At 33.1% G+C, this 17017-nt stretch overlaps 3 protein-coding genes across 4 annotated transcripts; 1 reads left to right on the forward strand and 2 right to left on the reverse strand.

Moving 5' to 3' along the window:
- Nucleotides 1-5036: 5036 nt before the first annotated feature.
- On the forward strand, nt 5037-7102 carry LOC140862321 (uncharacterized). 2 transcript variants are annotated; one of them, XM_073265334.1, is made up of 4 exons: nt 5037-5602; nt 6111-6342; nt 6464-6557; nt 6664-7102. In XM_073265334.1, the coding sequence occupies exons 1-4, from the start codon at nt 5133-5135 to the stop codon at nt 6924-6926; spliced, it is 1059 nt and encodes a 352-aa protein (XP_073121435.1). In that variant the 5' UTR covers nt 5037-5132; the 3' UTR covers nt 6927-7102. The 2 variants fall into 2 exon arrangements, with proteins under 2 accessions (XP_073121435.1, XP_073121434.1); XM_073265333.1 differs by having other exon boundaries at nt 5038-5602; nt 6652-7102.
- Nucleotides 7103-7319: 217 nt separating this feature from the next.
- On the reverse strand, nt 7320-10622 carry LOC140862320 (uncharacterized). The gene is made up of 10 exons (XM_073265332.1): nt 10552-10622; nt 10333-10401; nt 10191-10249; nt 10043-10115; nt 9132-9168; nt 8756-8997; nt 8588-8651; nt 8252-8334; nt 7764-8159; nt 7320-7592 (listed from the first exon to the last, which is right to left on the reverse strand). The coding sequence occupies exons 2-10, from the start codon at nt 10366-10368 to the stop codon at nt 7446-7448; spliced, it is 1137 nt and encodes a 378-aa protein (XP_073121433.1). The 5' UTR covers nt 10369-10401; nt 10552-10622; the 3' UTR covers nt 7320-7445.
- Nucleotides 10623-12936: 2314 nt separating this feature from the next.
- On the reverse strand, nt 12937-14801 carry LOC140863893 (large ribosomal subunit protein eL15-like). Its single transcript, XM_073267667.1, has 4 exons — nt 14707-14801; nt 14385-14551; nt 13834-14031; nt 12937-13393 (listed from the first exon to the last, which is right to left on the reverse strand). Exons 1-4 carry the CDS (start codon nt 14708-14710, stop codon nt 13148-13150), a joined length of 615 nt encoding a protein of 204 aa, XP_073123768.1. The 5' UTR covers nt 14711-14801; the 3' UTR covers nt 12937-13147.
- Between the last annotated feature and the right edge of the window lie 2216 nt (nt 14802-17017).

The raw sequence follows: 17017 nt of genomic DNA on the forward strand, positions 1-17017 counted from the left end.
TTAATTTAATATGACAAATTTAGAATGGTAATTAAAATAATAATTAAAAATTTTATTAATATATATGAAATAATATTTAATGAAAACAAAAAGATTATTTGATTATTACTTATTTTATTTCTATTATAATATGAGTAAATTTAAATTTATTTTAATTTTATATTATATCTAATATAAAAACTATTTTGTTAAATATTTTCTCATTTTTTGGTTTACATGTAATTTTTTTAAAATTACATAATTTATTATAAAAATTCAATTTGATATAATTTTGAATGTTTTTAGTGCAAATAAATGAAGCGATCAATTAATATATCAACATATTAAATATTATTGAAGTATTGTAACATACGCTCTATTAAACATGGATAATTATTGTACCCCAACAATATATAATAATTTTAAATTAACTAAAGTATTTAAGTTATTATTATAATTTTTTACTTAAAGTTAATTTTAATAGTTATATTTTTACGTTAATTAAATTAATCATATTATAATAAAATAAATAATTACAAAATTATTATTAATATATATAAAATAAGAGTTTGAAAAATTCAAATAAAAGACAAAGTAATAAAATATATGACAAAAAATTATCAACTTTGAAGTTTTAGTTATTATGTTATTTGTTAATTATAAAGACTAATTTAATACATTATTATATCTAAATATTAATTGTTATAATTATATCATATGCTTTGATTTCTTATTGTTTTTTAACATTTAATATTAAGTCAATGTTTTAGAATATCAATTTTCAATTCTTTATAATTATGTTTATATATTATTTTGTATCCAATGTGTTAAATATTTTTACAAGGTATTTGATTTTTCTTAAATTAGGTAATGAAGTTATATTTTATGATATATTATGTTTCAAGTTATATATAGACTCCTGAGTCAATGTTTTTTCTTAAATTAGGTAATGAAGTAGATACATATTGAAATATGTGACATGATTTACAATATATATATATATTTGTGTATGTGTGTGTAACACTTGCCACTATATATTTTATTATTAGTATCATCTTCAATTTAATTATATAACTAATTGGTTATAAAATAAGTAATCTTCCGTGTGGAGCGCGTGCATATTACTAGTATATATATATATATATATATATATATATACATATATATATAGAGTTCTTTTATGGTACCCAAAACTATATGCCCACTTCATGCCCACCATGTACAATAGATGAGTTGACCGGTACAATAGATGAGTTGACTTGTACATGGTGGGCATGAAGTGGGCATATAGTGTTGGGCACCATAAAAGAAATATATTATATATATATATATATATATATATATATATATATATATATATATATATATATAGTTTTGCTATCATGCCCACCCACCGTGCCCACATAATGTGCCCACCATGAGGTGGCACTCAACTATTGGACGCACAATTCATCACATCCAATAGTTGAGTGTCACCTCATGGTGGGCACATTAGGTGGGTACGGTGAGTGGGCAGGATAACAAAATTGTATTACACTCCATATTTTGCTAAACACAATCTAATTTTTATTTTATACTAAAAATTGACAATTTTATCTTTTGTTTGGTTTTATTTTAGTAAATTCATTCATTATTTCAATTCCTAAAATAAGTTATTTAGTTACTAAAAAATGTATATTTTAATTTGTTAATATCATTAAATATATTTAAAAAACAACTCAAGTATAAAAATTAATGTTATTTTTATTTTGATCCTATTTTTTTCGATTTTATAAATAATGATATTTCATTCTTATGATTTTATAATTTTAATTCGCCACATCTCCTTAAATTTTTATTGTAACTTAAATTTTAAAATTTTTAATTAATTATAATATCTTATAAAATAGATAAAAATGCATCATTAAATTTATAAAAAAAAATAAAAAAAACAATTTAATATTTGGTGTTATCTACATAGTATATATTGAGTTCAAATAATATATTTGTATAATTGTATCATAAAAATTACGTTGTTAATCATCGAAAGATATATAAACAAAATAAAAAATATAAGACAACATAGAAATCTTAATTTTAGCCTTAAGTTTAAGGTATTTTTATTTTATACCTAATTTTATAAAGTTTTGATTAAATCAAAATTTTCACGTCCATTTTTTTTATTAACAAAAAATTATTAATAATCGTATATCATACTAAAATTTGAGATAAGATATTTTTTTTATTTTATACCAAACTTTATAAAGTTTTGATTAAATCAAAATTTGCACGTCCAATTTTTTTATTAACAAAAATTTATTAATATTCGTACATCATACTAAAATTTGAGATAAAATATAAATAATATTAAATTTTAATATCAAAATAAAATATTATTATTTAAGAAAATTTTCAAAATTTTTAATTTTTATTTATTTCAATCGCATGATTTATTATTAATTTTTTTATTTATATTTTAAGTAATTTTCTCATACTTGCTAAATTTAATATTAACTATTAAAATTTTAGTAGTTAACAACAAACTTATTATATTTGAGTTTTTTTAGGATAAATCAAAATCTATTATATAAGAAATGATATTCTAATATTACATTAATTAGGTAAGGTGGAGTGTTATCAACATAATTTGAATGTGAATAACACTCCCTTATTTATATATATATATATATATATATATATATATATATATATATGGGTGAGTTTTCGGTATACCGTATAAAAAATATTGGTAAGAAAAAAATTCATACCGGTACCGATATCGAAATTTCAAAATTTTTGTATAGAAAAAATTCATACTCATACCGTATAGATATCGAAAATAAATTCGATATACCAAAAAAATGTCTATATATCGAAAAAATTTCGGTACGGTATCCCAAAAAATCGATATTTTGGTTCGGTATCCCAGCCATATACTGAGCCTTTTAAATTTGCTTTGGTTGGCAGGATTTCTGGGAACAGTGGTGTGACACCGAACTGTGATATACTTGTGGCTATTTTTCGTATTGGTTTGAAGGGTTCGTATACGGTGAAGTTTCTTCCTCGTGGTTTCATGGTTTTGAATTTATCTGTGGAGGAGGATTATTTGTTGTTTTGGAGTAGGCCTCAGGTGTCTATTCGGTCGGTCTCGATTCGGTTTTCTAAATGGACACCGAAATTTAAATTCGAGGAGTCTTCGATGGCCCGGTCTGGGTCAGATTTCCTGATTGAGCCCTCCATCTTTATGATAAAAAAAATCCTTTATCCGATACCAATGATCCTAGGAAATCCAGTTAATATTGATGATATTACTGCTGATGGTTCCCGGGTTTCTTTTGTTAGGATTTGTGTTGAGATGGATGTTCTAGTGGATCGCCCAGGGCATGTTTGGGTTTGCTGGGGTGATCATTGTCAGATTATTGAGGTTGTGTATGAGAATGTCCCTCATTTCTGTACGCACTTCAAATTATTGGGTCATTCCCTTGCGTTTTGCTCTCGGAAGGGGGCCTTCGGGCCGTAGGAGACGGCCTAGACGTCAGCAAAAGTCTTCTCAGGATTTTCAGGATTCTAGTCTGAATCCTGAGGTTCAGTCTCAGGTTGTTCAGCCGGATATGGTCCCTTCCTTCAGTGTTGTTTCGACTGCTCCTGTTGGTGGGTGGACTCTCAAAACGGGTAGACAGCGGCGGCGTCAGGATCAACGTCGTTCTCTGCCTCAGTCTGTGGGGAATCTCTTTGAAGCCCTTCGGGACTTCAAAGATGACGATGTTGTGGATATCTCGAAAGCTGGTGATACTCCGTCTATGGATTCTTAGGTGATTGTTGAAGATGTCCCTGTTTCGAATGAGGTGGCGGGTTTGGCTCCGTCACATACTATTGTTTCCTCTGAGGGTCAGGGTACTGATGTTGGAGTAGGTCAGTTTCCCTTGGAGGTTCCTCCTCGTTCTGAATCTTCTCCTCTCGTTCCAGGTCCTACTCTACTTGATAGTTCGGAGGTGTTTGAGCGGGAATTGTTGCGTAAAGACTTTTTCGAGCCTTAGGCGCCAGGTTACTGTTCGAAGGCCTGATTCCGAGGATGAAATACATTTGACTTATAAGGAGTTGCGAGCACAGCAGGCTGCACAAGATCGACGACCCCCTTCTATCCGACCGAACCCTTTGTCGCGACATCGTTTCAAGAAGACTCACAACACTTCGTCTTCTTCTTTGGGTCGTCCCCTTGACTTTGTGATTTGGTGTTGTTCCCCTTGTGGCGTTATTTGGTGGGCGTTTACTGCAGGATTCTCCTTGCTCACCGGTCTTTTGTGTTTTGTTTTGGGCTCTTGTAGCTTGTTATGTTTTATGTTACGATACTATGATGTAAAATATTGTGCTTTTGGAGAGGTATTGGTCTAGTCCTCTTTTCCTTTGGTGTTTCTTTCTTTTTATTTATGTACTACAGGTAGAGGTTTGTCTAACCCCCGCTTTCGGCAGTGTTTTTGAAAAAAACAAAAACAAATGGTTTAATTTTAATATATTTGATGTTATGTGGTTTTAATTTGGATATATAACACACTACAATAGTACAATGGTATTTAAATTGAATGCTTTTAGATTTAGGGAAAAAAATTATAATATTAAATTGAAATAACTGTTGGATATATTTGAAATTTATTCCAACTAATACTAGTGGTAGATAAGATTCTAGCATATGAGTAATACCCAAATCATGCATCTAATGACTTTTATTATCCTATCATCAATTATAAATATTCATAAAATCGTGCCACATACCCAAATCTTATTATCCTCACCCTTGATCTAAGTACGCATATTTTGTCACTATCAAATTTATTATATATGATTTGAGTAGATCACATATAAATATCTATGAAATAATGAGATATATCCAATCTTATTATTCTAAATATTTGATCTAATTACACATATTTTGTCACGTTAAAAATTAATATTACTAATAAATTAAGAACATATTCGGGAATCATTTGCAATAAAAAAAATAGAAATACATATATCCCAAATTAATTTCTTATACCGTCGAAAATTAAAATCTGCCATCAAAATGCATACAAAATTACAAATCTTAAAATTTTACCCACAAAAAAATCATACACCATGCAAAGTCGCCCTTTCTCAGTAAGCTACAGACAAAAAACCGTATCTATATAGATAAGAACATGCGGAGGTCATTCGGCGGCGGCAGCAATATGGGCGGCGGAGGCGGCGGGATGCTCAGAAGCGTCCACAGAGCTGTCAGGGCCGGCATCGGCGGCGCGCCGCCTGACCCCTTTTCGCCTTCCGCCGGCTCCGGCTCTGTTTCTACTTCCAGTTCAAGGAAAACGAAGAGATCTCGGATAAAGCAACCATCGTCTCCGAACAGGAACTTGACCCTCTCTAACTCTTCTATTAATAATGGGTCATCGGCGTTTTCTTCACTGATAAATCTTCCGATCTCTGCTACCTCCGGTGCGGCGGCACCCGCGTGGCGAGCTTGTTCTTCTCCTACTTGCGACGATTTGGAGTGGGAGTATGTGGAGGGAAGCGGCGGAGATGAAAGGGCGGCGGCGCGTGCGTTTTACGACGATTTTGTGTTTGCAACTGTTCCATCTAGAGATGAAGTGCAGCATGCAGTTTCTGCTCTTCAACAGTATGAGTTCTTGAAATTGCCTTTTTTAAAAAAAAAAAAAGTAGTATTTTAATTTTGTTTAAATCGTTAGAACTAAATAGTTTTATGCTCGTGTTTGATTATGAAGGGTTCTGTGAATTTCAATTAAAAGTAGTTCTTGAAAAATATTATTGTTAATTGGTGTTGAGTCTCATCATTTTATTGGTAAGTAATGAGCAAACTAATGACGGAAAATTTGCAAAACAAAGTTTGGTTTTGGGCAATAATTTTGATTTTTTCAGATTGTAGTCCTTCATCGTTCTTAACTTAATGTAGAAACACCATTTGACTTAGATAGTGTTTGCAACCTCAGAAAGTTTGTTAAGAGAATCTTCATAATAATTTTTTTTTTAGAGTTTGAGGTTGCAAACACCACTGTACCTGAATCAAAATTTGACAAATTAATAAAATAAAACCTAAAATTGTGTAAAAGTTTTCGTTATATAAAAATGCTGTTAGAGCTTATGTTTTGAGTTCTTTTTATATCCAGTGTTGCTGGCATACGATATCCAAATGAAGAACTTGCAGACGACTCAGGCATGAATTTTCCCAACGAAGATGGAAGTTCTATGGGGATAACCAAGAGTTTATCTTCTGACGAGCTCGAGTCGGATTGGGTCGAACCCTCCCCGTATCTCTGCGATTATCAAATGTTGCAACCTCAAGGATCACAAAGAGTTTATGATGCCTTCCATTTATTGCAGACCGATCCTTCTGTTCAGGTTCTTCATCAATACTATCTGGTTTCTGTCTTCTTTATTCGGGCTAAGCCGAAAACTCTGCTACTTTCGATTTTATTGTTTTAGATTTGATTTACTTTAACTGTGACGAAACTTGTTTTAGAGGATGGTGATTTCTTTATCATCCGACAAAGCAGTTTGGGATGCTGTCTTGAACAATGATGTTGTTAGGGAGCTCAGAGGTTCGATTACTCAAGGTTTGTCAGAAGCGCTTGCACTAAATCTTGAAAATGTAATACAATTATGAAATCAGTGAACTCATGTTTCATTGCTAATCTTCTTGATTATAAGTTGATGATGAAGTAAGGGAAAGTGCTGAGGCCTCTCCTGATGATGGATCCAATCCATTGAAGGATATTATGGAATGGGTTATCGAGAACGCCAGAGCCAAAATCATGGAGCTGGTTAACAAGATCACAGATATTGTTCATGATATTTTTCATCCATCAGACGAAGGCGAGAGAGATGGTATCAAGGACCCTGTGGAGGAAAAGCTAAGAACTTCGTTGCTTCTTTCGGTCGTCGTCCTATTGATAGTTGTTATAAATCGAGTCCAGAGCGCTTGATCAAAAATCTGTCGAGTTCACTGATGGTTCCTATCTTTGTACACCTTTGTATCGAGTGAGTTTCGATCTTGTGTTGTGTATTCATGTTAAGGTCAATCATGCAACAGGTACATGGAGGTGGTTTTGTGTAAAATAAAACCAATCATTTTCAATCCGAACTTGATATTTAGATTGTAGATCAGATTGTGAATCTAGTCGAGCTGAAATACTAGATACTAGAATCCTATCAAAATCCATTTTTAAACTATTAGAATTAGGATTCTGGGATCTGCAGGAAGTGATCAAGTAAGATGCCACTTGTGAAGTGTTAAGAAAATTTTTACATTTTTACACTAAATGTACACCTATAGTTGATGTTCAAGCAATATCAAACTTCACTACCTGGATCAAATGTCCAAACTGTTTCTGAATTTTGCCATGCTCTCAATGTAGTATCATCTTTCACTCCCACGTCGTTGAAATCATTTTCCGCAGCCATATATTCAAATTCGTACAAAACTGGACAGGACCGAATAGCTTTTATCCTATTACATTATCCAGTATTGAATCTATATCAGGACTCACAACCGCCCGTGTCATCAACGCCCCTAGTTCACAGAAGTGTCTATCGCTGGTATTAATTGCCACAACATTTTGAGCAAATGTGCATTCAGAGCCAGGAGAAACCTGCAACAGAAGAGGTTCTGTAATTGCGTTCAACGAAAATGAGAGCATAATTATTCAGACATCAGGATGCTGTCTGAAATGGCATGATGAAATATGATATGATTCCCCAGTTTTAAAGATGTATCTTCACTAATCTTGTGTCATTAAACTAAAGAGAGAGTAGCTACTCACATCATACTGGATATCTCCTAGCTTCAATTTAACAGTGCCACTTTTGTATACCAGCATCTTGCCCATGTATCCTTTAGGCAACTCCTCCAAACCACTTTTTTTCCTAAAATCATATCCATTTCCCTGATTGGTCGGGCTTCCAGATATTCCTTTACCCTTTGCACTGGTGGAAACAACACTGGGAGCGGTGCCAGCTATCTGTTTCCCTTTAGCAGCAGCAGACAAAGGCGCTGATGGAACAGAGCTACCAAGTATCTCTTTCTGATTCGCATCTGATTTATCGAGTACCTTCAAGCTTTGAGCTCTCTCCCCCCGGTTGGTTCTCGAGTCTACCCTGTCTAGAGGTAGATTAGCAGGAAACTGAAATAGAAGCATCTTGGGTGTGTCATCTGGGTCCTGTAATGAGCACAAATCGGATATCAAGATCCTGTAGGTTTGGTTAGTGGGTGGGAGGAAGTAGTGTGGAACTAGTGAGGCAGATTACCAACCAGCAAGCCAAGTTCTTTAGCTGAACAAAGTGCGTTTTCATCATATTCAGCAGCTTCCTCAAATTCAGCCTCGTCAAGAAGTTCTGGGAAAAGGAAACAGGAAGATAGCTAAGCTTTCCCCGATACTTGTGGTTTTCCCAAGATTAAAATCTCGGTTTTGTCGAGGAAAAACATAGTAGCGGGCACATTGATGGATTCGAGACCATCATATTTTCACACAAATAGACCCAAGTTACCACACCACCATAATAAGGAAAGACAAGGCTTTCAGTTTAATTTAGAAGACAAACAGAAAGAGCTGTATTATCGAAGTATGGCAGTGCACTAGGGAAATACCTGGATCTCCTGAATAAGGCCTCCTCAAAGGAAGGGTAACAGGATAATTACTATGTTCGTAATCCTGCAAGCATCACAAAATAATAGGTTTATAACAAAAAGATAGCAACCATGTATTTCCTCGCTTTTCAAAGAAAATATCGGAGTTGCATATCAATATATTGATACCCAGGGTTCCATATATTTTTTTTTCTTCTTTTTGATAACAGCATCGGTTGGCTCTGTATAAGTTTCTCCAACTTCTGTTTTATCAGTTGATGGTGATGAGGTAAAACTGGTTCTTCCATAATCAAATGCCACCTCTTCAGCATCACCAGCTTCACTTTTATCCTTGTTCCTTTCCCTTGGTTTGCCAAAGGTCCTCAAGGGCGTTGATGCGACTCCATGAGAAAATACAACTTGAACCGAAGCTGTAGTTTTCAACGCTCATAGTATGTTATTTATACCCTTATAGAATCCATACATAAACTACTAAACCAGTTCACCCAAAAAAAAAAGCAGACACTGAATAGTAAGCAATGAGAAATGCAGGAAAGGAGACTACATTTCTTCTCGACTTTAGATCCACGCCTTGCTAGATCCTACAATGGAAAATTGTAGCAGTAAAAAATCTTGCAGCACATAATCATTCTATAAACTTGCTGATATAACAAAAGAAGATATAGAGACAAAGCGGTATTGGCAGAGCGTCATCAGTCTATCAAACAGTGATCTCCTTTTTTCGAGTTCCCCCAAAACATTTGGAAATACAGCTTCTATCCCTTCATTGGAAACTTTATTTCATTTTCAATCAGTCGGTATACATGATGCAGAGGATCCCAACATTAACCATTAATTAAATTTCAACTTTCAAGTCACTTCCGATATATCCTACCAACATTAAACTCAAGTTAGTTCAATTATATTAACCATATGTCTATTATCTTATACGACTTCTTTGGTAACATATATAGTCAGTATGTTTTATGATTTTATCAATGTTGTCTCTCCACTAAAAGTCAAAAGTTGCAAGTCAAACAACCAAAAATGGAAAAAACAAATCAAATACATAATTTTAAATGGTTGTCTTTAGATTCCAATGAAAGCAAACCTACTAAAAGCATATGATAATTTATAACCTACATAATAAGTAAATTTCCAATGGAAGGACAACATAAAGCATAAAAATGATTAAAAAAGTTTTCCCTCAATTGTCCATTTCTCTTGATGTCTTGATATTAGTAAAGAAAATTAAAATAAAAGCCATAAAATAAAAGAGCTAATACCTTAGGCGACACCAATAATTTGGGACGATATTTCGGTTTCGAGACTGAATCATAATATGTCTTTTTAAATATATATATATATATATATATATATATATATATATACAGCATCCAAAAAAAAAGGCAATAATAAACAGAGAAGGTATAAATAAAATGTCAAAATATCAAATCTCGGAGAGAGAGAAATCACCGTGACTCGGCGAAGAAGAGCTCGTTGTTCGGCTTCGACGTCGTCGCTTCCATCATCCTCAGCTACTGTTTGACTGCAATTTTTTTTTTCTTCAAATTTTAGGGAGAAAATACATCTGAAGGTGTAAAATTATCGAGTTGAGCTATACATTTTGGTGGTTGCGGATTTCGCAGGTCTGCGAGGAGGTCCTTTGGGAGCAAATTTCACCTGGAACAAATGATTTGAATAGATTGGAATTTGACCGGGGAAACCCATAAAAAGAAGAGAAAAAGAATGATTTAAGTGCGAACCTTTCTTGGACTTTCAGAAGGGGGATCTGGATCCATGAAATGTGCGGGCGATTTTGAAATCACTCGATCCTGTGATATTCAATGAAAAAAATCAGTTATCCATGAATCAAACGATGAAAAGATTGAAGTTATTTTCTGCAAAATCTGGATTTCGGGGAAGGGGAAGATGAAGAAGACGAAAAATATCAAAAAAAAAAAAACCCTCAGAGAGGTTCGAACCTGCGGCGATTGAAAATTATCGCGTATGATTACCACTCTAGAAAGTAGAGAGTTTTGTTCTCGTCTGTGAAATATTATATATAATACAAGTTTCACTCCATATTACATACTTTACTTCAAGGTAAGCTAGATTTTATCATTCATGAAAATGTTTGGACTCCTAAATTTCGTTTTTTAGCACCATTTATGTATGATGAATTTATTTCGCCGTAAAAAAGTTACATGTATAAAATAAAATAACAGATTGGTGAAAATTAAGTTGAAAAATTTGTATCAAGTTCGTTTCTGTTAAAGAGTTGGTCTTACGATTTCATAAAAACTATTGTGATTGTTAAATTGGAGTTGAAATTTATAAGTGTGGTTAATTACTCTCCTAAAAGCCTTCAATCTGTACTCTAATGCCTAATCTAGAAGATATGTAATTGGAAACATGAATTTTGAAAATAACGCTTCATATCATTTTGAGTCTTTGACACTCTTCTATCATATTATGCAATTTTACCCTTAAATTGAAGGGAAGGTCAAGCCAACATTTGGGGCAAAATGGGAAGGTTAAATATTGGTACATTGAAATTAAATAAACTTTTGAAATATTATATCTCCCGTAAAAAATAATATTTTTTGTATAAATAATAATTCTTTTTTATGAGTCAAATCGAATTATATTTGAAGTTTTTGTGGTTTCAAAACCACGTTTCATATCGTTTTTCAATCGAGAATATTAAGCCAATTTATTGTTAAATCGAAAGAAAGGTCAATCAATCGGTTGATGAGATGCTAGTATGAGGGTACTGCCCTCACACAATCACACTACATCTAAGGGTCAAATTTTAATTTGATTGTGTGGAGTCCAAGTATTTTTATGGACTCCACATATCCAAATTAAATTTAGACCATTAGATTTAATATGAGAATAGTACCCTCATGCTAGCATGAACTCCCACCCAATAAATATTGGGAGAAAAATAAGGTGGTCAAATATTGGCAAGGGCGGAGGCACCCTGGGTGGCCCAATTTTTGTTATTTATTTATATATTTATTTTGTTATGTTTTTTTAATAAAAAAATTTATGTGTTATTTTTTTATCCATGCTACATTAGCCCGTTAATCCAATTAAATAAATTAATAGTCCACACGTAGCCAAATGAAAAAAATAAAGTAGTCCACATATCCTAAAAATGGGGAGGGACTATGCTACACCGGGTGAAGATTACCCGGAGCAGCAGCATCCATCATTCATGAGGCCCGTGCCCCATAAATTATATGGGGCACGGGCCCCATGAATGGTCAGGATCCATCGGGTGATCTTCACCCGATGGAGCATAGTGGGCCTTCCGCCTTTGTCTTAATGCTAGATTTGATTCCATATAAGTTTCATTTTCATCAATCTATGTTTTTTAAATAATATTTTCACTTTTGTAAAATTGAATTGTTCTCGCCATTTAAAATTTTTTTTTTCTTTGTGATGTTGATTGTTTTAAAAGTGACTGCATTGCTATGAGAGGTTTTTATCTATAACTGCTATTTTTTATTTTTTAAAAAATTTGAATTGTTTGTTTCGTTCAAGTTTTTACTATAGTAAATTTTTCACCGTGTTGATTGTATTATGTTTTTGAGGTGATATCATATTGAAAACAAATTTGAATTGTGATAAAAGATCTATTAAAAGGTTTTGAAATCTTACCAGTTCCACAAATATTATTGAGAAACTAATTAATGAAAAACTTTTTAATATTACAATGAACAAATATTTTACTCATCGTTTTAATTCTTATGATCATTTTATTTCATTCTAATTAATATTACCGTTCATGACATGAAATTAATTTTTTTAAATATATTACATCATTTAAATGTGACGATATATGAGGAATAATAGATTTTAATATATGATTTAAAAACAAATATATTTAATTATTTGAAGGGAATAATTTAGATCTCAATTTTTTAATAAATATATTTGTATTGTTCTTTCAACAAAAGGATTTCAGATTTAGGGTAAGAATTTGTAATATGACATCAAATTAATAGATGTCAATAAATATATTTGAAATATATTCCAATTAATACTAGATTACTATGATATTACTTCTATATCCTCTTGATTAAATTTATCCAAACAACCAAAAGTCTAAAACATATTTAAAGCCATTGATTTAATACAGATGATTTAAAATTAGTCCATCCAAACAACAAAGACTCGCTTATAGAGCTATATACTGAAAGCCACATTGTGTTTCGGCAAATCAAGTGTAAATTCATAATATGTAATTGTTGCAACCAAAAATTTGGATAAGTACAGAATTATAGATCCTTTGGTCAGGCTTGTTATCTACGGGAGAGGAAATACAAAGATCTCACAAGGTTGAACTTGAACACAGCATATCTTAAAAAATTCAACTAGGTTTGAAAAAGACATTGAATTCAGGCTTTAGATAAAATTAAAGAGTTCAAAATTATGGAATACAACGATGGGTTTCGATTCTCAACCAAACACAAACTCCAGGCACAACAAGTAACATTCAAAACTCAAAAGCACTGATGCAGAGTCGAAATATTTGAGTCTACTGTCGGAGTACCAAACATAACAAGAAAATCAACGATAACGGCGAAGGGACAATGTTTGGTTCCTCTTCCATGTAGCCCTTCTTGAAGGGCGTGCTTTGTGGTGAAGGTGGCCCTTCCCTCGTAGACCTCTGTATTTCTTTCCTGCTGAGGTCAGTCCCCGCAGTTCTCTGTGCTTCTGAACTGGATTGCAGATCCAGTTAATCCTTGGGTCTTTACGGATTGTAGTATGGGCAGGATCGATCAAGATAACTTCAAAATACTTGTAGGTAGAGTCCTGAAATTTACATTTACAAAGGAGAAAGAACATGGTCTTTTCAGCAAAATGGGATGACTGGTGGTCTTGACCAAAGCACGAGAAACCCGGAACTAGTAGTTAATAATAAGTCCATTGTGCACAAGCTTGCTTCTTCCAATTACAAAATCCACCACATAGATATAGCATGCCCAAGCTGTACTACTTAAGAATGTTCAATCAATGTTTTTGGTTTCTGAATTTTTTCTTGAAGGGGATTGAAGGAACGTTTAGCAATTAAGTAAACCACGGGACAACTGACAACCTAAGTAATCCCACAGTCAATGAAAGGTTGGCCTGTTTACACCCATTCCAGCGAAGTTATCATGGTTACAGCAGTAAGACAAAAAAACAAAACCTTTATGCAGCTAATGCAAAGAGAAATTCTGAGGTTGAAATGCTAACAAAGAGAAGAGGCAAACCTCGTTGATCCAATAGGAATTCAGAACCCTCAGCCCACCCAGTTTCCTTCCAGCACGCTCTTCTGCAACTGAACGTTTGCTGCGCTGAAATTTCAGCTGTGTAACACCCTGGTTGGTGGGCTTTCCATACACGATACCTTTAGGAACCGGCCTCTTCCTTCCACCACGTCTTACACGAACGCGGTAGATAACATATCCCTGGTAGATATCATCAATACCACAGATCAGCGAACCAAAATGATCAAGCATAAACACTTACCAGGGTACCAAGAAAGCCAAACGAGAACCAAGGATAAAAAAGTAGATCGATTGCATTTATCAACAGCCCATCAAAATGATAAGAAAATCCTTAATATTTACCAAATCACACAATAATTAAAAGCAACTGCATCACAAAGCTGGTACCATGAATTCTTCGAACCCCACACAAAGAAACGAAAAGCAAGACTACAATCGAACATAAAAAAAAAATTAGCAAGCACAAAATCACGCGACCATCATGATTAATACGCATTCTCTAAAAAACCATTAAACATTCATAATCCATTTACTTGCTTAGCCTTGTAACCGAGGCGTCGGGCCTTATCGGGGCGAGTCGAGTGAGTGACTCGAACAATAGACGGAAGCTGACGGTACTCCCAGCAGCGCACCCTTAGCAAGAACCTCATAACATCAGATTGCTTTTTCTTCCACAACTCCGATACGTACGTGTACGCACCTGCAATGCATATCAACCCCACCGAATCAAATCATCAAAAATAAAAGATCAAAACATAGAATTTAAGATAGAATAACGTGATTTAGATGAAGCGACAACACATTGATCAGTAAAATGCAATTGCAACGGAGAAAATCAGGTTTCGCAAAACGCACCCATTGTTGCTGCTGCGGTGGCGGAAGCAGAGGCAGAATTTGGAGTTAGGGTTTAATAAAAATGTTCAAACGTTTGGGCTTTTACGAAATTGGTCCCATGTTTTGGAGTTTTGACAAGTATATTGGGCCTTAAATTGTTGGGCTTATTTATTGGGCCTCTCTACTGGGTTTTCAGTGGGAGGAACCCAGTACTTTTTTTAAAAAGAAAAACCCAACATACCTTTACCCAATTATATCTATACTATTTTTTTTTTGAAAGACAATTATATTTATACTATTATATTTATTGGGCACCCTTTAATAACTATTTTTGGTGTGTCAATATGACACCAATTTTATTTTTTATTTTACCCCGGTTCATTGAGAGTTGCACAACTTTATTTTCTTCTGAAGGCAAAAGGCCAAAATAACATTTTGACAACTTTCATAATTCTAATTTTATTTCACGTCTCTCTCACATGTCTTCCAAACGAACGTTTTTTTCTCCCAAACCAGAAATAAAAAACACAAATTTTATTATAAAAATACTGTAAAAGCACGCAACGCCTGTTTCGGATCACTAGTATTATATACACTAGCGACCGACGCACACGCGTTGCGTGTGCCATAAAATTTTAAATATCATGATTTATATGTGTGTAATAAATAATTTATGAAATATTTGATTTAATTATGTTAATTTACAGAACCAATAAAATATGATTAAAAAAATATTACAAAATAAATGATGTCTATGGGTGAAATAAAATCTTAAGAATTGAAATGTTTGTACGAAAATATCATAATTATATACACAACATATTTCATTAAATTCAAGCCACAAATGACTCATATTACTGGAATTTATTCATGAAACATACATAAAATCTTCCCTTCAATTTACTTGTCACCTGCAAAAACAAAGTCGAACTTAAAAACACAAATCCAAATTCAATATCTTAAAAAACAAAGTAATAGTACGTTTCAAACAATGAGTTTGAAAATAATATAGGCATAAAAATATGTTTAATTATGAAGAAATAACTATAATATTAATCCATAGACAAAAGCTTCACATAAAAATTCAATCTTCGACATCTAAAAAACTAAAAAACCCAACTTAAGGCAACACATAAAGAGCAAAAGAGAAATAGAAGACTATAAACTGTTGTCATGGGTTCTTCATATGATAGAATTGAAAATCAACACAAAGAAATAAAAATTTCAAAGCTTCGCTAATTGCTTTGTGCTCAGGAACCATGACTTCAATGGAATAAATAAGCCTGAAAATAATTTTCTTTTGTTTGATATCCTGAATTAACTAATCTTGCTCAATGTGATCCTGAAATTATCAATCATTTTTTGGAGATCACCTTCAAATTTTTCCAAATTATTGTTTAAATGGTGCCACGAAAAGAAAATATTATTGCATTTCACACAACCTTAGTAGCCAATAATAGACAATTTAAAAGAAAAAAAAAGAACAAATAGTATAGTAACCTATGTTGTTTCCATTTACGGAAAATAATTGACTTCCGTTCTCCCTCATTGTTGTCCTATCTTTCAATATTTAAACTGCAATATCCCAATTAAAAAGTATCAATATGAAATCTATCTATAAGATACAGTAATCATTCGTAGATTAAAGATCTAAAATTGACATATTACTAAAATACCGCACAGAAAGTTCGAAGTTGAAAGGATTGAAGGTGATTTCAGTAGCAGGAAACTCAGCCAATTACCATGCAAACTGTTCTCTACCAATCCTCTTTTTTCTGTAATTTATGAACATCAATGATATACCTAGTATGGAATGCCATGGTAATTTGACGATTGAAGGAATAAGTGGAGTATTAGGTGGAATTTTTCAATTTGGATGATTTTGAATAAGAAGATAGTTAAAAGCATAATTACTCATTTGTTTTCATCCGCTACCACCTCAAGGTGTTCAGAGTGAATTCATGTTGGTCAAATTTCAGAAGACTGATTTATTTTTTTAATGTTCAATTGGCAGTTGAAACGAAAATAAATTCAATAAAACAGATAAAAGTACACCAATCTGTTAGTGTTTACCATTTCATGATCTAAACTGCCTTCCTAATCTCCACTCGGAGCCCAAATAAAGATACTAACACATACCTACAACTTAGGTTCTGCGAAATGTTGGATACTTTGAATCTCCAATGAACCAACTCAGAGTCATATGCAGATTCAGGATACACAGATATATGCCAACACACATAAGAAATTAACCTGATCGTCTGAGAATCTTTCTGAATGAGATGATAATGATCCAGATTCCTGAGCTTTCTGTTTCACCGCTGAGACTTCT

This window comes from Henckelia pumila, chromosome 4, assembly GCF_033568475.1.
Source record: "Henckelia pumila isolate YLH828 chromosome 4, ASM3356847v2, whole genome shotgun sequence".
NCBI classification, from domain to species: domain Eukaryota; kingdom Viridiplantae; phylum Streptophyta; class Magnoliopsida; order Lamiales; family Gesneriaceae; genus Henckelia; species Henckelia pumila.